Source organism: Acartia tonsa, chromosome 14, assembly GCF_053477335.1.
Source record: "Acartia tonsa isolate MP-2025a chromosome 14, ASM5347733v1, whole genome shotgun sequence".
NCBI classification, from domain to species: Eukaryota; Metazoa; Arthropoda; class Copepoda; order Calanoida; family Acartiidae; genus Acartia; species Acartia tonsa.
Window position 1 is genome coordinate 36,583,700 of NC_137273.1, and position 26,571 is coordinate 36,610,270.

At 33.3% G+C, this 26,571-nt stretch overlaps 3 protein-coding genes across 3 annotated transcripts in view; 1 reads left to right on the forward strand and 2 right to left on the reverse strand.

Annotated features, from left to right (window-relative positions):
* The first annotated feature begins 1,927 nt into the window (after positions 1–1,927).
* On the forward strand, positions 1,928–6,912 carry LOC145306621 (uncharacterized). The gene is made up of 9 exons (XM_080148850.1): positions 1,928–1,967; positions 2,548–2,591; positions 3,280–3,495; positions 3,817–3,882; positions 3,978–4,085; positions 4,413–4,634; positions 4,954–5,019; positions 5,730–5,918; positions 6,614–6,912. The coding sequence occupies exons 1-9, from the start codon at positions 1,944–1,946 to the stop codon at positions 6,705–6,707; spliced, it is 1,029 nt and encodes a 342-aa protein (XP_080004976.1). The 5' UTR covers positions 1,928–1,943; the 3' UTR covers positions 6,708–6,912.
* A 2,519-nt stretch (positions 6,913–9,431) lies between these two features.
* On the reverse strand, positions 9,432–22,426 carry LOC145305448 (uncharacterized). Its single transcript, XM_080147063.1, has 22 exons — positions 22,309–22,426; positions 21,866–21,951; positions 21,416–21,510; positions 20,782–20,853; positions 20,383–20,511; positions 19,621–19,943; positions 18,995–19,099; positions 18,408–18,567; positions 17,942–18,019; positions 17,136–17,192; positions 16,679–16,783; positions 16,407–16,484; positions 15,470–16,249; positions 15,107–15,178; positions 14,733–14,792; positions 13,798–13,895; positions 12,456–12,590; positions 11,879–11,986; positions 11,129–11,199; positions 10,622–10,684; positions 10,127–10,243; positions 9,432–9,626 (listed from the first exon to the last, which is right to left on the reverse strand). The coding sequence occupies exons 1-22, from the start codon at positions 22,424–22,426 to the stop codon at positions 9,432–9,434; spliced, it is 3,105 nt and encodes a 1,034-aa protein (XP_080003189.1).
* A 1,466-nt stretch (positions 22,427–23,892) lies between these two features.
* Positions 23,893–26,571, reverse strand: part of LOC145305449 (uncharacterized) — a 183,625-nt gene continuing 180,946 nt past the window's right edge. The window contains exons 18-22 of the mRNA XM_080147066.1: positions 25,916–25,972; positions 25,412–25,577; positions 24,909–25,097; positions 24,432–24,496; positions 23,893–24,000 (exon numbers count right to left, since the gene is read on the reverse strand). Of these exons, the coding sequence (XP_080003192.1) occupies positions 23,893–24,000; positions 24,432–24,496; positions 24,909–25,097; positions 25,412–25,577; positions 25,916–25,972 (585 nt within the window). The remainder of the gene's footprint in view (positions 24,001–24,431; positions 24,497–24,908; positions 25,098–25,411; positions 25,578–25,915; positions 25,973–26,571) is intronic.

A 26,571-nucleotide genomic window follows, 5' to 3' on the forward strand; every position in this document is an offset into this window, starting at 1 on the left:
CTTTAAAGGCTGATTCCTGTAACAGTTTTTAGGTACATATTGGAAAGTGTAACAACTATGTAGTCGTCATCACAAGGTCCATATGTCCCTATGAAGCATGCTAAATTTTTAACTATTTTGACATCAAGTTTTTGAATTATATGATCATCCTATTCAACCGAATATTGGAACATTGATTCCTAGTACAACAAGTTGTAATATCATAAGCGAAGCATCTTTATAATCATGTTCTAAAAATGTTAGTATGGCCTTATACAGAATCATGTGTTTATGCAATTTTGCAGCAAGTATATATACAATGCTGTGCATACCTTTACATAGATTAAAGTAATGCTTATTGACTGCTAAAATGACAAGAAATTAAATCTTTTTAAAACCTAAGAAATAACACCAATATGTTGTAAAAGATGGAAGCTTCTTAAAAACAATCAGAACTGTCTCACACTTAAATATGCTGCAAAATGATGGAAATGTTAACATTAAACTTCAGCCGTCTATTTTGAATAGGAGCATATTTTCTCAAAAGCAACCCAGGCGGATATACAAATAGAAATATTGAGTAATGCAGTATCTTCGCTACTTGAAAATAAATTATATATTATTAAAATCTAAAGAAAATTTCTTTATGTAATCCACACTAATATATCCGGCATAAATTAATAAAGGGCTAGGCAAACTTTTACATATTACAAATACAAGACAAAACATATTTAGACTCAATTAAAACAAATATTTTATGCTAAACTGTTTTATTATAGTTTGTAATAATACAACTCTTAAATAGTAAAGTAAATTAGCATAAATAGTTTGCAAAATTCGTTCTTTGGACTTTGAGCTTAGATGCAAATTGTCTAAATTGATTGTAAGGCGTGGTTTTTTCTCTTTATCTTATTTTTTTTTTATACGGATGTGACTACAAATCAAGTAAAATAAAAATAGCTGTGTTAAATAAAGGTTGTGAAAAAAATGCATAGATTTTTAAAATTCAAATTGCGCGGCTTGTGTCAATGGTAGCAAAAAGGTAGGCTATGAAGTGTATTTTTTGGAAATATAAGAACGATTCCTCTGCTACATATAGTTAGGGAGCTACGTGATAAAATGTCCCAACTTACTTAAAAGTTGACTTGCCAGTAAAGTTTAAGACATTTTACATCCTAGCTCCTAGATGATTTGTAGCACAGGAATTGTTTTTATATTTACAAACGTTAGAGTTCATAACGGTTCTAACGGTATGCGTAACATTTTTCTACTATTAACACAATCCGCGCAATTTGAAATTTAAAAAATGTACGCAGTTCTTTTTGCATACCAATATTCTCTAATAGTTAGAGTTATACTCGCAATTCAATTTTTACATCAGTTGGGGCATTTTAACACGAAGCTCCTTACCTATGCTACCTATGCGTAGCATTTCCAAAAAAATATACTTCATAGCGGTTCTAACGGTATACATAACATTTTACTACTATTAACACAGGTTGTGCAATTCAAATTTCATAAATCTACGCATTTTTTTGCTCGTCGTTTACAAACCTATGAAATAGATAAGCTTGCTTCAAATCTCAACCCAAACCATCATACATTTTTATAGCTACGTAAAAGGATGAACTAAGACAGGAATCAAAAATCCACAGAAGTCTTGAATAATATTTAATTAGAGACAGCAAATGTCAGATAAATAGTAGTCTACTAGTAACATATCTTTTATCTATTTTACATGATGGTAGGTTTTATTCATATTTATTATTTATTAGGTATCTGCTACAATAGATTACATTTTAAATGAAAATCTTTTTTTTGGCAAAGCATTCTATGTTAAGTCTATTGTTAATTTACAAAGTAAGTAAGAACGGATTTTCCAAGTAACTCCCTCAAAGATTCTGAACATCCTATAAAAAGTAGGAAATAGTAATATTAAGACAAGTTCTAATTTTCAACTCACAATGACTGCTTTAATTCAAATTCTTGTAAGTAATGATTTGTATTAAATATTCGAAACCAAGGAACTTTTCAGTAAACAATATGTTAGTACATTAGTATTCCGTTATATAGTGGAGTGAGTCGATTTTTTGTTGTTGAATTTTTTAATTTTCTACATACCCTTTCTTTTTGAACATTATATAAGTAACTTAATAATAAAAAAAATGCTCCCCAGAAGGGACCCCATAAATGCGTCGGCGCACCCCCCCCCCCTCCATGGAAAAAATATTTTCTTCTTATATAATGTTTAAACTGTAGATGTTGGTAACACATTCCAATTCCAAAATTGACCCATCCTATTATATAGGAATAGTACACAGATCTCATTTAAAATCGTCAAATTTCATAATCAGACAGAGAAATAGTTAATGGGTTTCTTTTATTATGATCTAATATTAACATATCATCTATTCATTAAAATGTATCATGTGAAAAAAAACTGAATTTTTAACTTATTTAAAACTTGTTATTTTTGTATGTAATCTTTACATCTTTTAATGTTTTGGCGATTGATAATGTCACCCTTGTTTCATGCACTCTTCCCTCTTATATATCTTTATATTCTAGGCAATCTTTTCAGTCTTCCTGATCAACAATGTTCATGCAGGAGAGTAAGTTATTTATTAACAATCAATGATAGTGATCTTTTTATGTTGGGCATTTAATGTAGTCAGAATAAGTCAACCACCCCTGTACCCCCCCCCCAAAAAAAAAAAATTAGTTTAAAAAAAGATAATTGCAGGGAGAGAACCTTTACCTTCCTCTTTGGGTTGAATACTATCCATAACAGTAGTTAGTTCTATATTTGTTACTTATGAATCTAAAAGTTTTTAATTTTGGGAAGATTTTAAACAATATTATAACCAGCATGACCAATATCTTTCTTAGAACAATAGCAAATTTTGAAAATCATCAAAAAACACCAAAGATATGGAAAAAATGTGAAAATATAAAAATAGCCAATAACGTACCAAAAAGCAGTCTCACCAACATGGATGATTTAAATTAATTATGCTCCTTAATGATGTGAATGTTGACAAAAAGTTTCAGCCTTCTATCTTAAATAGCAGCCAAGAAAATCACATTTAAACTCATAACATTACTAACTGATGGATAGACAGACTGAATGACTGACAGATGGACAGACATAGTGAATAATGGAGTAGCTCAGCTACTAAAAACCAATGGTGATTTTTTTGTGCCAATTCAGAGAAGAACCCCTCCTTCCAGTTTGGGCGAATTTCTATCTATAACAACAGTTAGTTCTATAATTGTTACTTATAAATATAAATGTTTTAGATTCTGGAAAGATTTAGAACAGTGTAATAACGAGAGTGACCAACATCTTCAAAATGCCTGCATTTTGTCACAGCTGCAAGTTAACGTAGTTGTAAGCAGTAATGTACCAACAAACAAAGCAGCAAACTGTCATGAAAGAAAGTCCATGAAAACATGTTATGCAATTAACAAGGATGGAAAGGAAATCCCTCACTATACTAATTACAGTATACCCATGTAAGTAGCATACATTAATAATTATTAAAAAGTTTTCTATTCGGTCTAATTTAGAGATCAGAATTGTATTCAAGTTATTGCAAATATTTTTTCTCTCTGAAAAGAGCACTGCTCATTTACTCCTTGATTAATATTTATATTTAGAGTTTTACATTGACATCCCAGAAGAGAGCAAACTTACTCAAAAAAATATGTAACGTTAGAATGAATATGTAAAATATGCATGTTAACCTCTTATTTTAGATTTAGATTTAAGTGCATTCATATTTATTTAAAGTAAAAATACCTCACTATACATAAATGACACAACCTGTATTTTAGAGAACATTGTCCTAAGTGCTGCTATCAAGAAGAAGACAGAGAAATTTGCAGTTCTCCCATATCAGGGTAATTTTTACACATTTTTTATGTAGGAAAAATGAAAAAAATCTCAAAAGATATAAAAGCTAATAATTCCTTTACTAATAGAAATTTATAATTAGGAATCCTAGTTCATTAATATCAACTACAACTACAACTACAACCACTACAACTACAACCACTACAACTACAACCACTACAACTACAACTACAACCACACAACGCCCAAGGTATAAATGAGAATTACGAATTTAATGAAAATTACATTAGAAATTAACTATTTAATATTATTATTAGTTACAGAGACTGACCAGCAAATTTCTATTTCCTAATGGTAATTACACACACAAACTCTACTATTTTTCCAATTAAAACACCTAAATATATCTACACCAGTGGCTTCCTATCCTACAGTGGCAAAACCCAAATTGGGAGCAAAGGGACAGACTTTTTTTTGTGCCAATTCAGGGAAGAACCCCTCCTTCCAGTTCGGGCGAATTTCTATCTATAACATTAGTTAGTCCTGTACTTGTTACTTATGAATCTAAATGTTTTAGATTCTGGGAATATTTTGAACAGTGTAATACGGAGCAGGACCAACGTCTTCGGAATGACTGTATTTTTAAACTGGAAGTGCAATTTAACATTGTTATCATCAGCAGTAATGTACCAACAAACAAAGCAGCAAACTGTCATGAAAGAAATTCTATGAAAACATGTTATGCAAGGAACGATGATGGAAAGGAAATTCCTCACTACACTAATTACAGTATACCCACGTAAGTAGCATACATTAATAATTATAAAAATGTTTTCTATTGTTACTAATTTAGAGATCAGAATTGTAATCGAGGTATTGCAAATCTGTTATCTCTCTAAATTGAACACTGATCATTTACTCCTTGATAATGTTTAGATTTAGAGACATCACAGAAGAGAGCAAACTTGCTCGAAACAATTTGTAATGTCAGAATGAACATATGTAATATTCATAGTTTGCTTTTGGGTTAACTTCTTAGATTCATATTTAGATTTAAGTGCATTTGTATTTTGTATTTGTATTTGTAGAAAAAGTAAATGACACAACCTGTATTTTAGAGAACATTGTCCCAAGTGCTGCTATCAAGAAGGTAATAGAGAAATTTGCAGTGCTCCCATATCAGGGTAAAATTTTATACAATTTTCTTTTATCTGGAAACAAGGATGACAACATCCATAAGTAGCAAAGCTCAAAAATTCTGAATGGATATCAGAAAAAATTTTCTATAGAGCAGTGTCATACAATAAACATGAAACTTGAGAAAATAGGGAAATCATAACAACCTTTAAAATCACACAACCATTAGAATCGCGGAAACTTAAAAATCTATGAGTCATTTCATCACTGTAATTAATTGACAAATCTTAATGAAACTTTATGGAAATATGTAAAATATCAAAAAAATCACAAAAACCTAAAAATCTAGGAATCAATCTAGCACTCCAAAAAATAGACAATTCTTGATAAAACTAATTGAAATTATGCAGAATGTAAATTTAATTAATCCTTGAAAATTCCAGCCCTCTTTCTTAAAATGGAGTTGAAAAAATCACAAAAACTAGAAAATCTAGGAATCGATATAGCATCCCAAATAACAGACAGATGTAAAAAACAATGTATTGATTAGATGGGCATATACCATAGGATTCTTCACTAAAAATTTCAGCTGTCTGTCTTGAATAGGAGCCGAGAAAATCACGTTTCCCCCTTTCTGTGTCTGACGGACGGACAGACAGACATTTGGAATTATAGAGTAGCTTCGTTACTAAAAAAGTGAAAAGCTCAAAAGATATTAAATCTAATATTTCCTTTGCTAATAAACATATGTAATTAGGTATCCTAGTTCATTAATATCAACTACATCAACACCTACAACTACAACCCCTACAACAACACCTACAACTACAACACCTACAACAACACCTACAACTACAACCCCTACAACAACACCTACAACTACAACCCCTAAAACAACACCTACAACTATAACAACAGCAAAAACAAGAACCACACATCGCCCAAGGTATAAATGAATATTAAGATTTTAAAGGGAAGTCATATTACTTTAGAACTTTTTTACATTATCATGAATTTTGAAGACCAACCCTAATTGTATTCATACAACTACTACTATTTTTCCGATGAAAGACAGGTCAACCTCTGGATCTTTATCAGTTGGAAGTAGAAAGGGAGAGGGTAGTAAAAGGCCATCCCCATCACTGTTATCTCAACTCCTATTGCTATAGTGCTTAAAAGGGGTGCAATATTACTTTTAGGTTCATTTTTTACTTTAAAACTTCAAACAACTGTAGTTTTTCTTATTTTTGAGGTTTGAATGTTTCTGAAAGTGTTTTTTGAATATAAATTTTGGCGTCTCCGGGAAAGCGGAAGTGGATTTTTAGAAAATTTTAAGATAAGCTTAAGTTCCCATAAGATCACCTGAGATGTTCAAAGTTTACATGATCATACCTGGAATCTGACATTGACTTGGACACCTATGTTTTATATTATTTTAGCCCATACAATGCTTTGGTTAAGTAAAAAATCCTTATAGCTATTTACCTGGGTGACCCTGCTAGGTTTATTAGTATTTTCTTATTCCTTGTATATTCTGCCCGCTAAGATAGAGATCAATTCTCAGTTTTCGAGAATTTTAACTTTATCAGGACGGACTGACGAACACTTATCGGTCCACAACTAATATGTAAATCTTTTTAGATTTGATCCGATCGGCGATGTCTTAAAAGGTGTTCATGAATTAAAGAAGGGTTTATTCCAGCATTTTGTGAACAAATTTAAAGGTAGAAAATGATTTAACTTATCATCATTGTGTAAAATAATTTCAAGCTAACTTCATTTTGCCACTTTGAATGCAAGCAAGTTAATATAATCAATATTATTTTTCTTAAATCAAATGGAAAACATCAAATACAAAAGCAAAATTTTATAACATTGAATTTATTTCATGATACACATTACATTTTTGCATTATTTTGATACTTATACAAAAACTTACAGTAAAAAATACTATATTTCATATCTTTATTAAAAAAAACATTTACTTTCAATATGTAGGAAACTTATATTAAGAACTATCAACAAAAAACAATTATTTTTACAATTTAAAAAATGCATTTAGATTTAGATTATTATCTAAGTGAATCAATTGACTAGATTAAATACAAAGAGACTAGTTTATGAAAAGATTGCAATTTTTAATATTATTGTGATTAAAATGTTGTTGAAATTATTAAAATTTTTATTGTATCTTTTCAAATAATGAGTTTTTAGCACCTTTGAATTTTAATTACAAATAAAATAGTAAAGCTTTTTTACAAACTTACATATTACAGTAAAAATAAAAACATTGAACAGAAAAAAAACATTTTTAAGAATGCAATTATTTTTTTTAAAGCTATAATAATGGTAAAATTTTGATTTACACAATATACAATATTCGTTTTAATACTACATCATAGATGTCATAAAAGGACATTAAACAGTGTTTTTTTATTCAACTTAAAGTATTGCTTAGTATAACCAACTTATTATTTTAAAGAATATAAAATTTTACAGAATAATTTGTTGAAAAACCGTGAAATATTTTTTTTGATATAAAACTACCTTTGGAATGAAGAAAATATTGATTTTTGTCAAGAGTAAATGGGTTTGATTAAGCAATACTTTTATTATTTCAGTAGACATTAAAATGAAGACAAACTTAACAGAAAGAAAAATGAACAAAAAAATACATTTTAAGTTAGATAAAAGGTAAAAAATATCAAAAATAGATAGTTTTTAAATTTGTATTTTCCTTGTATTAAAATATTTATCAAAATTATTAAACCTTTTTTTCTTTCAAATAACATTTTTCAAATAACTAAGAATTTTAATATTTGTAACTTTGTTTAGTGCCCTAGAAAAATGGGAATGTACGTGACCGCTTTTGGATTAATGACGTCATAGTAGAGGAAAAAAAAAGGGAAGGGGGGAAAGAAACCCCCTAGAAAAGAGATGGGATATAGGATATTTCCTGACGTCAATAGAATAGGTAGGCCAAAAGCAGTGACATCTATCCCCATTTTGCTAGGGCACTATAGACAGATACTTTATATTTATGTATGTATTTCAATATCTTTTTTCATAACACTTTAATAAAAAGCTCGTGTTATATTAGGATTAAAAACTAAGGGACGTTTCTATCAGAGACTAGAATTTAGATATTTTATTGACAAGGGTTAGGGCACCTGTAGATAAAATATTTTTCCGGGGATTTAAAGGGATAAGACAATAAACGATAAATTTAGGTAAGTTCTATATTATCAAGTATAATAAATAATTTCTTTTATTGATTAAATAATTAGTTAAATGCTATTTCTGAAAATAATAAAAGTGTTTGAATCAACAAAAAATATAACATGGTTATAAAACTTTGGGTACAAATATAATTTACATCCCAATGTCCCCTCCCTTCCTGAGATGGGTTGCTTTGAAAATACCTCAAATAAATTTTTCTTTGATTTCAAAAAGTTTCCCCTTAAAATTTTTCCTCAAGGATCTACAGGGATAAGACAATGAACGATAAATTGATATTCATCGGCAAAGTTGATAAACAAAAGATTTTTTTAAAAAGTTTAGAAACTACTACTCAAAAACCACTAATCAAAATTTAATAAAAGTACCCAAAGTTTTAGCCAATATAAAACTCTGGGTACTACAGTCCATTGTCCCCTCCCTGCATTCGTTTTCTACAGGTGTACTATCTCTTGTCCTACTTACAATTTAGATAATTCTTAATATTTCAAAAATATAATCAATAGAAATATATCTCAATTAAGATCTGCATATGCATAGTACAGAATTTTTTTTATATAAAATTAAGTACTATTATTTTCAAATAGATCTCAATATAAAAAAACATTAAAACTTTTTTTGTAAAGCTAAAGTTATGACATTTAAAGAATATTAAAACTGTTTATGTAAAGCTAGAAATTGTTGGGTATCACACTTTTTAATGGGGGATTTTCAAACCTTTTTTTGTAGTTTCAGAGTACGTCTTACCACTTTTGAAGCAAAAATTTGATATTTTCACTATTAATGTCTTGTGGATTTTAATTGTCAATAATTTATCTATCTATAATGATCACAAAAAGTATGAAGAAGAAGATTGTTTTGTTTTTATTTCTATGGCTTTCTACATTGTCCCTTGAAACAGACACCTATATTAATGGATATATTATTACTTGGATGTTACAACAGATGTTCATGTTCTCTAATAAAGTGAAACTCACATCAGGCTAAAATAACCAGGGAAAAGGGAAAGATATTCTGACAAACAATTCTAAAGGAAAATTTCCCCACAACAACCTTCCCCTTTTTTCCCCCTTCTTACCCACCCCTCTTCAGTAACATAGAAAAACAAAATATATCCTCACCATACTTTCAAAGGTTTCATGATTTTTTTTGTAGAATTTATTGTTAGAATAGCTGGCCTGTAAAATAACGAAACCCCTCAACCAACCAATCCCCTCCCTTCCTACTGGATGAACGAACTGACCAATAAATGAGTTCCATGATAGCAATCTAAATTGACGACATTTATTCCCTTGTCATAATATCCACGTATATGTATTATATCCATTCCTGTATTGCAGTCACTGTCGCTCAAACATTCAATGGCCTCAAAGTTGACGTTCTCCTCTATACAGGCGTCATAGGGACTGTTCAAAGCCTGAAAATAAAATATCATTAAAAAACTATTATAATGGAAGTTTCTCCTGAGTTTTTCAGTTTAAATAAACAGACACACATACTGACATCCTGGCTTTTTCAAATGAGATAATTTTCTACATATTACCCTCTTCAGTCAAATTTAGATTAGCTGAATGTTAAGTTAAGTTTTTAAACTCTTTCTTTCAAAATGAAATTCTGTTCAAATGTGCATCAATATTTGTCTGTCTGCAAGGGGGGGGGGGGATAGTTATAGATAGTTTACACCTTTCAATATGTTGAAAACTACATAAGATTATCCCCCCCCCCCATTAAAAAAAGAAAAATCTTTAAAAAACTCCTCATTTTATCCCCCTCAAAAAATCATGGACGTCCTTGTCTGTCTGACAGAAAGCTAAAACAATATTCTTTTACATTTTTATCATCAATTTATTGTCCATTGTCTTATGCCTTAAGAGCAATGATATATTTGTATGTCTATAGATTCAACTGTCTGTCTACCTTAAAACCATCCGGGCAGTTACAGGATGCTGCATGATTCACAGGACTACACACAGCGTTCAGACCACATTCATTAAAATTTTCACAGGGATTCGAACATGTCCCATCCACACAAGCCTGCAATTATTTGTAGTTTTAGTAAAGAGAAAGAAAGAAAAAGGGAGATAGATAGATAGAGAGAGTGTGAGAGAGAGAGAGAGAGAGAGAGAGGGAGAGAGAGAGAGAGGGAGAGAGAGAGAGAGAGAGAGAGAGAGAGAGAGAGAGAGAGAGAGAGAGAGAGAGATAGAGAGAGAAAGAAAAAGAAAATGAGAGATATAGAGAGAGAAGAGAGAGAGAGAAAAAGAGAAAAAGAAAAAGAAAATAAGAGATAGATAGATAGAGAGAGAATGAGAGAGAGAGAGAGAGAATGGGTAAGGGGGATAAGGAGAGAGAGAAACAGACAAAATTACAATTTTAAAATGTTTATGAATATTTAATAGTAAAATAACTAAATACCTCATGTGTTGGACAGTCTTTGTTGAAATTGCAACCATCTACACACTCCCCGCTTCCACATATCTAAGAGTATTTACATGTTATCTATCTATTATCTATTTATATCTATCTATCTATCTATTTATCTTTTTTTACACACCTCTTTTTCACATATCCATCTGTCTATCTGTTTTTCTGACTGTACCAAAGGATCTCACCAACCGCTGACCCGATATGGTACTTCTTTAAAATAGACGGTTACTATCAGACTGACAGCCTGGCCTACACACATTATCTATCTATATCTATCTATCTGACTATCTATCTATCTATATATATATCTATCTATCTATCTATCTATCTATCTATCTATCTATTTAATACCTGACCAAATGGACAGTTACTATCAGACTGACAGCCTGGCCTACATACATTATCCATCTATCTATTTAATACCTGACCAAACGGACAGTTACTATCAGACTGACAACCTGGCCTACATACATTATCTATCTATATATTTAATACCTGACCAAATGGACAGTTACTATCAGACTGACAGCCTGGTCTACATACATTATCTTCACAATATTCTCCAGCTAAAAAAAAATTAATGATTACAGTACATATAAAAAATAAAGCAATGTAGTATAAACTATAAACTTAAAAATAATCGTTGCTAATACCTTTGAAAATGGTTGATAACAACATAGAACACGAATTTAAAATTAGATCCAAAGGCTTATACTTTAGCAGACAACCAATCCTTTGATTGTAAGACCTCTGTTTAGAAGTACCATTGTATTGTAATGAGTTGCTCTTGTTTTTGACCACAGAATTTCTATTAATGTCGCGCATCTGACATAGCAACGATAGTTACAACTTTCAACGTCTTTAGTTACATCATGGTTTTTGCTGGGATTCGATCCCATCACCTTCCCAACGACTAATCGCCAGATTTGATATCTGTTGTACATCCTATTATATAAAGCAGTAAGGTTTTTTAGAGCAGCTTATGATCTTAATAACTACATAACTGATTGAGTTCTCCTGTTAAGGAAAACTTCACATGGGTCCAGGGATGGTTTTAGGCAATATTTTGGATCTAAGACTTGTATGGTTTTATGCTATTTTTCTGCTCCCTCCAAACCACTTTGAAAATAGTGCCCCTATATGCTAGGGGCGCAACAGTTAGTATTTAAAAAATAAATGGATTGGTTTATTAGCAAAGCTACTCTATAAATGACCCATTAAATCTATCAGATAACTAATTATTACCCAAGCAATGAGCATCATAGAAGCATATTTTGATACACACAGACAAAGGTTGTCCTTTCACTTCTCTTGTAGTTTTACATCTCTCTCCCAGGGCGCAGTGGCTGTCAGCTGAAAATAATATTCACCAATTATTTAACTTATTCCATCATTACCTATTTAAATTCTATTGTATAGAGAAGTAAGATTTTGTGCCTAGTGCTTTATATTTCGATAATTACAGAAAGATGGACTTCTCCATTTTATGGAAGCAAAGGTCTCAGGATGGTTTATAACTTTTAAATAAGAATTTTGGGATATTTTTGTTGCTTTCTTAACAAATACAGAGCTCCTAGACGCTAGAGGCATAATAGCTAGAAATATTATATTACTTTTTCAAAAGCTTTATGAAGGTCAAACTAACATAAATTGTAACATCGTTCAAAATGATGTTACTTTACTTGAAATTTTAATTATATGACTTATAATTTAAATATATACTCAACAAACCTAACCAATAATGCAATACAAATACTATTTTTCTAAAAAAAAACGTTTGTGGTTTTTTTTCACAATAGTAGGTAAACTGCTGGCGGCTAACCTGAACATTCCAGAAGGCAAGCATCTCTCTCACAGACATAGCTAACTGGACAGGTAGAGGTATCGTTCTGGTGGCAGGCCAGCGGGGTACGGACACATCCGTTCTGGGGGTCAGGCAGTCCGTTACGGGGTATACCTGAAAAAAATACAATCATCATTGTTTAAAAATTTGACAGGATCTATTTGAATAAATGGCAACTTTACAATGGATGTTTTTTGATGAAATGTTTAGGTATACTGTCATAAACATAAAACAATAGAATTTATAAATATCCTATTACATGAAAAACCAAGTTTTTTGTCTGTACCTTAAAGTCTCAATAACTACTAAACTGATTGGGTTATCTATATTTTAAGTAAGCTTTACATAGGTACTGTAATAGTTTTAGGCTATTTATTTTTGATTTTATGCTTTTTATATGGTTTTAGGCTATTTTTCTAACCCCTCTCCGTCCCTTTGAATACATAGCATCTAGATGCTAGGGATGTAACCGCAAGTGATATTATAATTTTGATCCATTCAATGGAATGATATTTTAATTATGGCAGTTACTCCAAGTAACATTGTGTAGAAAGCAGAGGTTTGTACATTTTGTCAAAAACATACAGCTCTATTTCTACCAGTTGTAAAATTGTCAGCGCCCAAGTTATTTACCTGAGAAACCTGGAGGACATGTACAGACAGGAGTGTCATCCTATAGTTATATACCTGAGAAACCTGGAGGACATGTACAGACAGGAGTGGCATCCTATAGTTATATTACTGAGAAACCTGGAGGACATCTGAATCCTAACTTCAGAGAATCAAGGCTACATACATACATACATACATACAGTGGCATCCTAAAGTTATATACCTGAGAAACCTGGAGGACATGTACAGACAGGAGTGGCATCCTATAGTTATATACCTGAGAAACCTGGAGGACATGTACAGACAGGAGTGGCATCCTATAGTTATATACCTGAGAAACCTGGAGGACATGTACAGACAGGAGTGGTATCCTATAATTATATACCTGAGAAACCTGGAGGACATGTACAGACAGGAGTGGCATCCTATAGTTATATACCTGAGAAACCTGGAGGACATGTGCAGACAGGAGTGGCATCCTATAGTTATATACCTGAGAAACCTGAAGGACATGTACAGACAGAAGTGGCATCCTATAGTTATATACCTGAGAAACCTGGAGGACATGTGCAGACAGGAGTGGCATCCTATAGTTATATTCCTGAGAAACCTGGAGGACATGTACAGACAGGAGTGGCATCCTATAGTTATATTCCTGAGAAACCTGGAGGACATGTACAGACAGGAGTGGTATCCTATAATTATATACCTGAGAAACCTGGAGGACATGTACAGACAGGGGTGGCATCCTGAGCAACACACTCAGCGTTAGGTCCACAGGAGCCCTGCAGGTCACAAGGGTTGTACCTAAACAAAGTGTCATATAATTAGTTTTTATAGAAAACATGGACAATTATGTTTAATAGTAGTAAACCAACAAATACGGCCAACCATTAATTGTGATAGAGAAATAAGGAAGAGAAAAAAAAAGGAAACAAAAAGAAAATGTTCGGATAATGGAATGAAAACAAAGTAGCGGGTTTCGTCGTATTTTCACAGTAGCTTTTCTCATATTTCTAGCCCCAGCGGGGGGGGGGGGGGCTTTAACCCTGCAGGGCCTATTTCCTAACCCTGCGGGACAATCATTAACATTTATCTAGCCTTAAATAACCTATCAAAAGAATTTTAAAATTTAAAAATACGACGAAATCTGCTACTTTGTTTTCTTACCATGATGCAAATGTAACCGGACAAAGTGTCCCAAAAATCAGCCATGTGATGTCATAAAAAAGGGGGATGAGAGGAGAAGTGGGAAAGAAAAGATATGGCTAATCTCTCATTTTTATGACGTCACATGGCTGATTTTTGAGGCACTTTGTCCGGGAAATATTTTAGTTTGAAAATGGAACATACAAACTCCTCCAATCACATTTTTTGTAGCTGTCTATAGTGCCCTAGAAAATGGGGATGGATGTCATTGCTTTTGGCCTACCTATTCTATTGACGTCAGGAAATACCATCTTTTATAGGGGGTTCTTTTCCCTCTTTCCTTTTCTCATTCTCTCTACTATGACGTCAATAGCTCAATAGGTAGACCAAAAGCGGTGACATATATCCCCATTTTCCTAGGGCATGTCACACACTAGGGCATTAAACTAGAGACGCACAAATTGGAAGGTATTATCAACAAATCGCATTTCTTACCCAGTGCTTGTTAGAGAATTTGGTAGAATTCCATTTTCCTCATCTTCAAAATCTTCAAATCTATAAAAAAAACATTTCTCGTTAAATGAATTATAATTATGATTATAATTGTATAATAGTCATTTCTTGCATCATATTATAAATAATTATACATTCCCAATGATGATGCACAAAATTACTACTTTGTAGATACAAATTATTGCTTGAACCTTTTTTCTCAGCTTGTTTGAATCAACCAATCAAGATTTTATAAAAGTACCCAAAGTTTAAAGCTTGCAAAAAGAAAGATTATAAAACTTTAGGAACCAAAACAATTTACAGTCCAATGTACCCTCCCTACCTGTCTTTCTATATCTATCTATCTATTTGTATACCTTATAGTAACAGTTGCATCTGTAGTCAAAGGTCTCAAGCTCACCCCGTTTACTCCATCCCCTCCTCTTATTCTATAAATAAAATTTTATTATTATTTTTTCATTTAGGGGGTGAAACATTTGTAAACTTTAAATTGAATAGAATTGGGCCTTCCAAGTTTATTTTAAATATCAAATTATCTTTATTTCTAAAAACCAAAATATCAAAATTGAAGCATAACAAAGTGTCTTTAAAAAATCAGCCATGTGACGTCATAAAAATAAGAGATTATGCATCTCTTTTTTTAGGGGTTTTCTTTCCCACTTCTCCTCTCCTCCCTGTTTTTTGACACACTTGTTAAAATTTTTAAAAAAATATCTTGCCTAATTCCATTGTTTGATTCTGTTGTCACTCTAAACCTTGGTCGTCCACCAACCGCCGTTGGCGGTGTAGGACTACCGCCCACCAATGAAAATCCACCAGGCTGAGGACTTGCGCCAAAAACGCCGCCGACTGGCGAAAATCCCAAGGCACCAGGTGTTGTCACGCGAATGCCGCCACCGCCGGCTGTTTGTGAAAATCCGCCGTCTCCGCCGGAGGGTGAGACTCTAATACCGCCGGATGAAGGTGTAGTGACTTGAATGCCACCGCCAATCTTGCCTGACTCCCAGTGAGGGGTTGTTATACCGTTGGCAGTGCTGACAAATCCGTCGCCAATATCAAGGATATTTTCATCTCTTTCTGAGGTAAAATCATCAATAATGTTGATTTGCTCAGCTACTTCCTTGGGAGTCGTAACTGCAGGTCTTAGCAGGGCTGACTCAGTGGTTGACCTGCGGCTAAACGGCCGTCGGGACGGGCCAGCCGTTCTCTCTGTTGTAATCGGAGTTGTAAATGGCGAGGAGATAAATGGCGGCACAGTTGGCACAAAAATATTTTCATTGTCAAACTTTTTGACAAATGTGTCGTCGTCTCCAGAAGTTTTGGCGCCAAAACCAGTTTCTTCTTCTATGGTCTGAATTGTGCTGAAAATATCGGAGTCCACTTCGTTGGAAATGTCGTCTTCTTGGTCAAAAATGGCGCCAACTGGTGTGTTGGTGGTCTCAAAGGTAGAATCTTCAGTGGTGGACTGACGACGGATAAATGGACGCACAGGCCTCAATCTTAAATAAAATATCAAAATAATTTAGGATTTGAACAATGGGGAATGGAATAACTCAACTTCCATATTTTCAACCTATTGCATTTAGAATATAAAAATTGTAAGATAAAAAAAGAACGTTTATATTGGTATGTTTAATGCTATTTGAATGTTTTTACCTGGAGGGGAAATTCTTTCTATCAACTTTAACTCTGTTCCTTGAAAATAGATCTGTTCTTCTGCCTTGACCAAGACTTCTAAAAAAAAATTAAAAAATTTAATTTATTAATATTTACTAAATTTTTATTATATCTAAATTTTAAGGCAGTGGCTTGGACCTTGGGTTCTCCTTAACAGTAAAGTTTCTACCCTTACCTCAAGTACCCCAAGAGGCCTCTAAGGGCGTAGCCATTAATCATACAAAGACTAATGTATTTATCTATCTATTTACCTTGGCTGTTCAGGTATAGAGTCCGTCTCTGGAATCCTGGAGGGTGATTCAAATGATTCTGTTGTCTCATTGTCATCATCTTCTTCAAAGTTGTTTCTACTTTCACTGACAAAAAAAATAATAGTAAACTATCTAAAATACAAAGTAGAATGATGTCTGTCAATCCGTTCATCCGTCTGAAGCTTCAGGAAATATGCCTACTAATCCTCTGATGGTTTTAAGCTATTTTCTTGGGGGTGGGATTCCCCCCCCCCAAAAAAAAATCCCCTGATTTTTTTTAAAATCTAAAATACAAAAATTGGGTTGTCTAAAGTGAACCAAAAGTCCTCTAGGGGTGAAGCCGCTAGCTTCATATACAGAGGGGGGATTTACATTAAAACCACTTTACACACTCTTCCCCCCAACTAAAAAAAGTAAGCTTATGTAGCAGGTTCGATGTTATTCTTTTCATATTTACCTATTTTCATCTGTTTCTGATTCGTCTATGGATCTGGCAGTAGTTGTTGATCTTCGCCTTAAAAATTAAATCATTTGTCATGTTGGTGCGGTTTCAATTTATTATAAAAATTCGCCAAATAATTTGAGGTAAACCAAGCTTCTATTTTTTTTATGAAAAGTAGCAAAATTAATCTGCGAATGATCGTGCCCTTTCGTTCAAATATGCGTGATTATAATTAATTGTGAAAAGCAGGAATATAGTAATATTTTTAAAGATTATATTACAAACGGCTAAAGAAAGTAATAGAATGTCCAATAAAAAATGACGTCATACAATACAAATGACCAATGACAGGTCAGTATACATTGTAATTGACCAATATGGTAAATTATATACTTGCCTATCATTGGTCATTTGTATTGTATGACGTCATTTTTATTGGACATTATACGTTGTTTCTAATTTAAATAACATTTAACTTTTAGAAAAAGTAAAAAACAAGACGTCTTTTTTTATGATTTTGCATAACGGAACATCAAAGAAGGAATGGGTGGGGGGGGGGGGGGGGGTGTCAAATTTGTTGTTTGATAAAATTATGGATTGTTCTGATTATGGTCTTGATAATAATATGTTTCTTGATATTACTTATTGCTAAAAAGGATAAAACATTCCACGTAAAAAAATGTAAAAAAATCTGTGACGTCATTAAAAAGAGGGATGAGATGAGAAGTGGGAAAGAAACCCAAAAAAAAGAGATTGATAATTACTCATTTTTATGACGTCACATGGCTGATTTTTTTAGAAACTTTGTAAAGCTTGCTCACCTCTTGAAAATTTCTTCAAAGTCTCTGATTAGGGGTGCTCCTTCAGGCTTGGGTCTAGGCGAAAACTGGAATGGTCTTCTAAAAATTTTTAGAAAAAAATATAAATCTAATTTTCAAATTTACATTGCTAAATATGTTTAGGAATACAGGGATTCTAAGGATAAGACATTGGATAGATTTACATCCCCAATGATGATAAATAAATAACCCCCTTCTGAAGATTAAAATTATTTTTGACATTGGTAGTTTAAAACAAACTAATAAAAGTTTAATAGAAGTACCCAAGTAAAAGTTACAGTCCAATGTCACCTCCCTCCCTGGTGTTTATAGAAAATAGCCTAAAACCTTTTTTGACCAGTCTAGTAGGGATATTCCCTGAAAGGCAGAGTTCAGAAACTTGAAAGACAAATAGGCAGACACACATCATTCTACTTTGTATTATAGATGAATGGCCAGGAATGATTACCTTGTAAAGGAACCAGGGCGCTTTCTCTGTCTAAACAACGACCTTCGTGTGCTCGTCTCGTCGTCAGCTGATTTTGTAACGTCGTCTTCCGCACTATCTTCATCATCTGTGTTCGCGGATTTTTCTATTTCCCCCAATAGATTTTGTACAGTTTCTTTTTCTGATATTGATTAGTTTTAAACTTTAGAGACGTAGCTTTTCCCAAAATCAAAAGTCCATCAGTCTGTCTGTATAAAGATTTTTTTTGTAGTTTTCTCAGTTCCTGTTTAAGATATACGTCTGAAATTTAATTTGAAAATTGTTATACTAATGAGCCTGCAATATATAATTTACTTGGTCTGTCGGTCATGCTAAAAAAGACATATATATGTATATATTTATAAATATTTTATGATTTTCTCTCTTTTTTTTCTCTTTCTTTGTTATAACTCACCCTGTCCGTTTGTCCATCAGAGAATTTTTTTGTGCTTTGCTATTCATATTTTTTTGTCCATTTTGACATAAATTTCTTTTAAAATCTGCAAATAAGGTCATAATTGACTTTGATGTTACTTTGTCTAAATATTCGACATGTTAAAACTAATTGCCTTGTTCGTCGACCAAAGTTGGCTGGTCGTTGTTTGGAGTTGGTATTAGAATGTTGGAGGCGTCAGTGGATGTCAATGAGTTCAACAGGATAAAGTTTGATACTCCTGAAATTTTATTTAGATCATGAAAAGAATATGAAGTAGAAGGTTTTGTCGTATTTTCACAGTAGCTTTAGATAGGTTATTCTAGTTTAGGTTAGGTAAATGTTAACTATTGCCCCACAGGGTTAAGAAATAAGCCCCTCTGGGTTAGAGCCATCCTTAGTGGCTAAAAATAAGCAAGAAACTATTATAAAAATACGATGAAACTCGTTTCTTCGTTTTCTTTCCGTGATCCTTTTATTTTCAGGGTTAGATAATAGATTTATTTCGCTAGATGGCCAATAAGACATAATAAATCGTCAATATTATAAAGGAATTTCTAGTAGCCATGAATATTGTAATTTAATACTCTTTATCCTAACAAATTCAATTATTTGTATCTTATTTCATATATCAAATATAACAAATAACTTCCATTTCTTACAAACAGTGAATACTTTCTAGTAGTGTGATTGGATTGTTCCTACATGTGCGTTAATACTGGTCCAATTAAGAGATTGGGGATTTTGGATGATTGAATTTACCTTCTTCCTCACTGCCAGGCGTGGTTCTTAACGGCGATGGTCGTGGCGTGGTTCTAAACGGTGGAACGCGCGGTAAAATGGTTGACCCGCTGAAGAACGGCGGTCGCACACTGCCTATTTCGTTGTTTTCCGTGGTGTCGTCGAAGAATTGTGGTGCGGCGCTTGTTCGGAACGGCGGAACCCTCGGGCGGATGGTGGAGATGGGCGGCAAGTTGAATGGCGCCTCTGTTCTTTCGGCGGGATTTGTTGTGAGGACTGTGGTTTCTGTAGCCCGTTCTTTTGCCGTTGTTTCTGTGTTGCGATCTTCTTTATTGAATCCAAAGCTAAAATAAAAGATCTATAGTATAGATGTATAATAACCTTTTGAGTCTGCTAGTAAATTATTTTCAGCTACTTGGCTGTGTTAATATTCCTGTTATCATTGGTTGATTTTCAAAGACTCAATTGAAAGTCAGCACAAGGTCATTGTGATAGGGATATATAGTTATTAACCCTTTCTCCTTTTAGTGTTTTACTCTAATGCTAAAATAGTAAAAGAATAGTAATTAAAAAACACAGTAAAATGTTAAACAGTTAAATATACCAAAGACATAACGACTTGAAATAATATATATTGTTAAAGTGTTACTTGTTTATAGTATACAGTATGTCTTTGAAGTAAATCTTCTGTAAACGGTATACAGTCGAACAGTCGGGCGGACGTATAGGCATATTCTAACTAAATATAGTAGCTACGCACTTCAATGATTGTTTGAAACTTACATTTTATCAAGATCTATAATTTTGGGAACTTGAAGATCACCATCCTCTTGGTTGTTGCTGCTCCTCTCTGAATCCTCAGACGTGGATTCTGGTGAGGTGGAAAATCCTCCAAGTTTTGGGAATAGGTTTCTGAAAATAAACACGCAACCTCGTATTTCATTTTTTCATCATTTACGCTGTTGTCTATTTGGTTCTCTCTCTAATATAGATAACTTTGTCAACTTTTCTTAATATTAATTTCTGAACGTCTGTCTGACTGTTTTTCTTAAAGTCTGTATTGTCAATCTAAACCAATTTTTTACTAATTTCCTTTTCTATTACCTTCTCCTCTATTTTCCCTTCCATTACCCGCCCCATCCCTTCAAAGAAATAGGTCAGTCAAAATTTCATTATTGTAACCTTATATTAATAGTAGATGTTTGTCTTGGCTTAGGAGTTGTAAAGGCAGGGGGACGAGAACTTGTTTCATCACTAGAAATATAGATAGATAATTAGGTAGATAAGTAGGTAGATATATAGATAGATTAATGATTGTTTTATCACTAGAAAGATAGATAGATATAATCAGGTAGATAAAAAGATAGATAGATTGAGAGATAGATAGATATCAATGATTGTTTTATCACTAGAAAGATAGATAGATGATTTAAATTAGATAGATAAATAGATATATTGAGAAATAGATAGATAGATTAATGGTTGATTCATCACTAGAAAGATAGATAGATAATTAGGTGGATAAAAAGATAGATAGATTGAAAGATAGATAAATAGATTAGTGAATATTTATTGATAAATTAATAGAGGGATTGTTTTATTGATCACTGACTAGATGGATAGATAGATAACTAGATTTACAGCAAGATACTAGGGTTTGTTGCAGTCAGATAGAAAGATAGGTAGCTAGACAAATAGTGAATACAAAGATACCTAGGGCTTCTGATAGTCTCTACGGAGATAGCTACTTTAGAAAATGGAAAGATAAAGATAGTTTTTGATAAGTAGATAGATAGATAGAAAGATAGAAAAATACCTAGGGCTTGTGATAGTCTCTACGGAGGTAGCAAGGCTGCTAGAAAATAATCTTGGAGTTGTATTTGAGAATTGGGGTTCTGAGTCATCATTTGCCTAAAATATTAAAAATAGATTTATCTTAAACTCTTGAAATAAGACTTTGTATAATGAATTATATGACAAATTGCGGCGGTTTCACTCATATTGCATCTGGACCACATATAAACTTTATAAGAAATTAAACTTTTTTAGGTTAGGTTAGGTTAAGTAAAAATGGAAGGTATAGCAGAGGCAATGTCCAATAGGTCTTAAATCTAAATATCGATTGAATTGTACAAACTAGCAGTGTTCAAATATCCATTCCATAGTTTTAATCTACATAAGGGATAATTTTGTTTACATAAATTGGGAGTACATTAAATAATCGTCAATTGTTTATCCCTAAGATTAAATAACAATTTGAACCTACCGAACTTTCAAAAGGTTTGATTCCTGGTGGCTTGAAAGGTCGCAATGAAAACCTGTTTGGTCGCGGTGTTGTACTGGATTCTGGCTCTAAATAGAAAAGATGTTGGGAAAAATCCTTCAGAATTTCTTAAGTTTAGGAGTTAGTGTTTCCTCAGTCTTACATATTTCTATTTATATTAGGCTAAGAAAACCTCAACTCACAGGATAGCAATGGTAATTTTATACAATTTTTAGAGATCATTCAAATACTTCAAATACTAACGGCTACGCTCCTAAATGGCACTTGAAGAGGGAGGGGTGGTGTACCCTCCAATTTTAATACTAATTGAAAATGATCAATATTACGGGGTTTTTTGTGGAGGGCATTTTCCCAAGGGATGATTTTTATACGGAGGGTTGTGGTACTCTCTCCTAAAATAGTTATAAATAGACAGGAGGTCGTACCTGGTGTATCTGGAGAAGGAACAGTCTTAGGCTGGAACAGATTTAGTCTTTGGGGAGGACGAGACACAATAACATTAATGGGTCTCTCGTTATCTTCACTCTCCTCACTAGTGGACATTGTTTATACTTAGGAAATAATTTCGGGGTAGGACAATGGATGTGAATTAATTTCCCCTCAATATTAATCCATCCGTAGATGATTATTATTAGGTTAAATTTTCTTTAAACCTTTTCCTCCATCACAATGTTTAGCTAATTTTCATTTCAATTTCCCCTCCCTCTCTTAATTATTTAATCGATGCATGTTATTGATGTACAATATCCCCAATGTAAATACACAAAATTACCCCTTTTGTAGATTGCATTGATTCGTTTGGACACTCAAGTAAATAAACCAACCAATCAAAATCTAAAGACCCCAAAGGCAAAGGAATATTTTGGCGATATTATTTTCCCAAAGCCAAATTTTATACTTGAGAAATTCAGGCAGATGGGATTAGGGAGGATCTTGGACAAAGTAGCTTTGGACAAAGTAGCTTCGGACAAAGTAGCTTCAGGACAAAGTAGCTTCAGGACAAAGTAGCTTCCTAAGGAAAGTAGCATCCACTGTTAATAAAGGTCATGGCCGCAGCGCTCGGCCCCCTAGCCTATAACCTAACCTAACCTAACCAAAAAATTGTAAAAACATTATTAAAACTTGTAAAAAAAATATTAAAAATTGTAAAAATCTATCAACCACTTTTTGCAAAATCCTCGAAATTCTAAACCACCTATGTATTATCAGTTGATGATATTTTTCTTAAATAAATGTTCTGAGGCTAACATAGGTTAGGTGAGGTTAGGTTATAGGCTAGGGAGCCGAGCTCCCGCGGCTAGGCAGGCCAGGAGGCCGAGCGCTGCGGCCATATTGGAGACTATTTTTCTTAGGAACCTACTTTTCTTAAGTAAATATCCTGAAGCTACTTTGTCCTGAAGCTACTTTGTCCTGAAGTTACTTTGTCCGAAGCTACTTTGTCCAAGATCCGGCAGATGACCTATTATATGACCAATGTTTCCACACTGGGTGTCTATTAATTCAATTAAGTAATTGAAGATCTAGACTTTCTCTATCTTCAATAATACAAAGTAGCTTGATGTCTGTCCGTCCGTCTGAAGCTTAAGATCTCGGTAACCACTGAACCAATTGGATTCTACTCTTCAGGGTATATATCTATCGGTCCTGTGGTGGTTTTAGGCTATTTTCTTGGGGGGGACTCCCCCAACCCCCCTAAAAACAAAAAATATCCCCCCCCCCCTTATGTAATGAGTATAGAGCGATTGCTCTAACAAATATTAACCATATTATCCACAGGAGCCACTAGTATTATATAAAGTAGTAGGTTTTTTTTGTCTGATGCTTATGATCTTAATAACTACTGAACCGATTGGGTTCTATATTTTAGGTAGGCTTCATATGAGTTCTGTGATGGTTTTAGTCTATTTTATTTCCTGATTTAAATCTTGGGAGGGTTTTAAGCTATTTTTCTAACCCCTCTCTGTCCTTTAGAGTCCCTAGATACTAGGGGTGTAGTCACAATTTTATTTTTAAAGTATAACATTCCTTTGGTTATCACTATCTGTATGGTTAGTTCTAAATAATGTTGGTATACGCTTCGGGTTCTTGAATAAGTCCTTCCTTGTGTTCACCTTTACCTAAAATAATTATCATTACAATAACTAAAGTAGTTGGATGTGTGTGTGAGTTTGTGTATGTTTGTTTGTGTGTGTGTTTGTGGGTGTGCGTGTGAGTGTGTATGTAAAAGTAAAAAATCAACATGTTTAAAATGGACGTACGGACATTCTGGTAACGATTATAGAGTTGCTACGCTTTATAAATCGTACCTAAATACTACAGGAACCATCATGCAAAGTTAAAATCGATAGGACAATTCTAACATGCCTAAATTAACGAAAAAAGCTATCCGTTACGGACGGAAGGACGGACTGACTGACCCTAATTATAGAAAAGCTTTGCTTTTAAAAATGTGACAAGGGTTATTAAACATGTTACAACAGACGAATGGACAATTGAAATGCACAATTTCTAGAATAGCTGCATAACTAAAACTTAATTAAATCCAAACCTTAGGTCTGTGGGTGACAACGGGTGGTTTCCGGGGCTTTAAAACGGCAGCTATCACATCTTCGTCTAAATAAATAGATAGTTAGATAGATCGATAGATTGATGGATTGATAGATAAATAGATCGAGAGATAAGTCAATAGATAAATCGATAGATAGACACATAGACAGATTGATAAAAAGATATATATGTAGATATACAGATAGATCGATGGATCGATAGGTAGATAATTAGATAGATAGATAGATAGAAATAAAGGTAGATAATTAGATAGATAGATAGTTAGTTAGATAGATAATTAGATAGATCGATAGATAGATAGATAAATAGATCGATAGATTGATCGATTGGCAGGTAATTAGATAGATAGTTAGATAGATAATTAGATAGATCTATAGATCGATCGATAGATATATAGATTAATAGATAAATAGATAGATAGATTTTAAAACAATTACTATAAGATTTGCTGAAGTACCTTCACTTTCAATATCCACGTTTTCATCTTCCAAAGATTCATCATCATCATTATCCTCATTGGTATGTTCAGATTCTTCCTCGTGTTCAATATCATCAAGTATTGAGAAAGCATTGGCTATTTTATCACTGTCTTCATCCTTGTTGTCGTCAAGATCTTTGTTTTCATTGCTTTTATTCTCGTTGATATCTATAAAATAAAATTATCTTATTTAAAAGTAGCAGGATGTGCGTCAGACTGTGTGTACCGATGGATTTCACTCTCCCGAGAGAAATACCCCAAAAAATAATCCACCAAAATATTTTTTGTACTTTTTCATCTTAAAATAAAAATTAAAATTGGAGCGTACTCTCTCGTCCCTTCAAGTGCCTCTAGAGGCCTCTATCTATACTAAAACTAGAACAAGAATATTAATGACATATAACGTACCAATGAAAGTACGTGCGGACATATACTACTTTTTATAGAGAAGCTGCGCCACAAAAAAAAGGAAAAAAGCTAACCTATTGTAGTTGTTGTAATTTCAGCCTCAATAGATGTAGTTTCTGTCACATCGTCTGAAGTTGCGGGGGTGGAAAATAGGTGCACCCTCCCCCCGGGAAGGTTGCCAAGCTCAACCTCTATCAGGGGGGAGCTGGAAGAGCGGGGGGTGGTATGCTCCGAGGTTTCCTAAAAAGATAATATTTGCATTCTTTTAAATATTAGAGTAGAACACTAGAGGAAGAACGGGCTAAATAACTGTATTAAATTCACAGCCAACAAGAAAAACAATTTGCTAGCAATCGAAAAAATGTTATTGGAAAAAGGAGGGGGGGTGGGGGGGGGGGGGGTAGTTATCTGTATATACATTTATACTATAGATCTGTTATTTTGAAAACTTATGAACCGATTAGAAAGGTTTATGCTATTGTTTTCCTTTTTTATTCTTATCTTGAAAACAGAGCACCTAGATGCTAGTGACGAAACATTTAGTGAAATCAATCAATTAACGCAAGTTTGATAATTACCTGGGTAGTATCAGTTTCAGATTCCAGAGTAAATGTGTGGATTGAAGAGGGGACAAACTGAAATAAGAAATATATTATAATTATATTAGGGTTGGGCCGGATATCCGATTTGGCTGTATATCCAACCATTTTTAATATCCGGTCGGATCCCGAGTATTTAATTTAACCGGATAACGAATATCCGGTTGATTTGTAATGTCGGATATCCGGTTATTCAGCCAGATATCCGGTAATTATGGGGCCATTTTAATATCCGGCCAAAAAAGTATCCGGTCCAACCCTAAGTTATATTATTTAGTTTACTTGAATAACATTTTAGAGACAACATAAGATATTTTGGGTATAGTCTCTTTCGTGGCAACGCCTCTTAAGGGGCATTTCGTCATATTTTCACAGTAGCTATTCCTCTATTTCTAGCCCCAATGTGATGCTCTAAACCTGCGGGACCCATTGCTTAACCCTGCAGGGCAATCACCTAACCCAACTTATACCTATAACAACTAATGTGAAAATGCGACGAAACACCCCTTAAGAGGCGTTGCCACTAAAGGGACTAAACCCGAATCTTTTTAGATGTAACAAATTATTGGGTTTCGTTATAACTTCACAGCAGCTTTTGATAGGTTTTTGTTAGGTAAATTTTAATGATTTCCCCG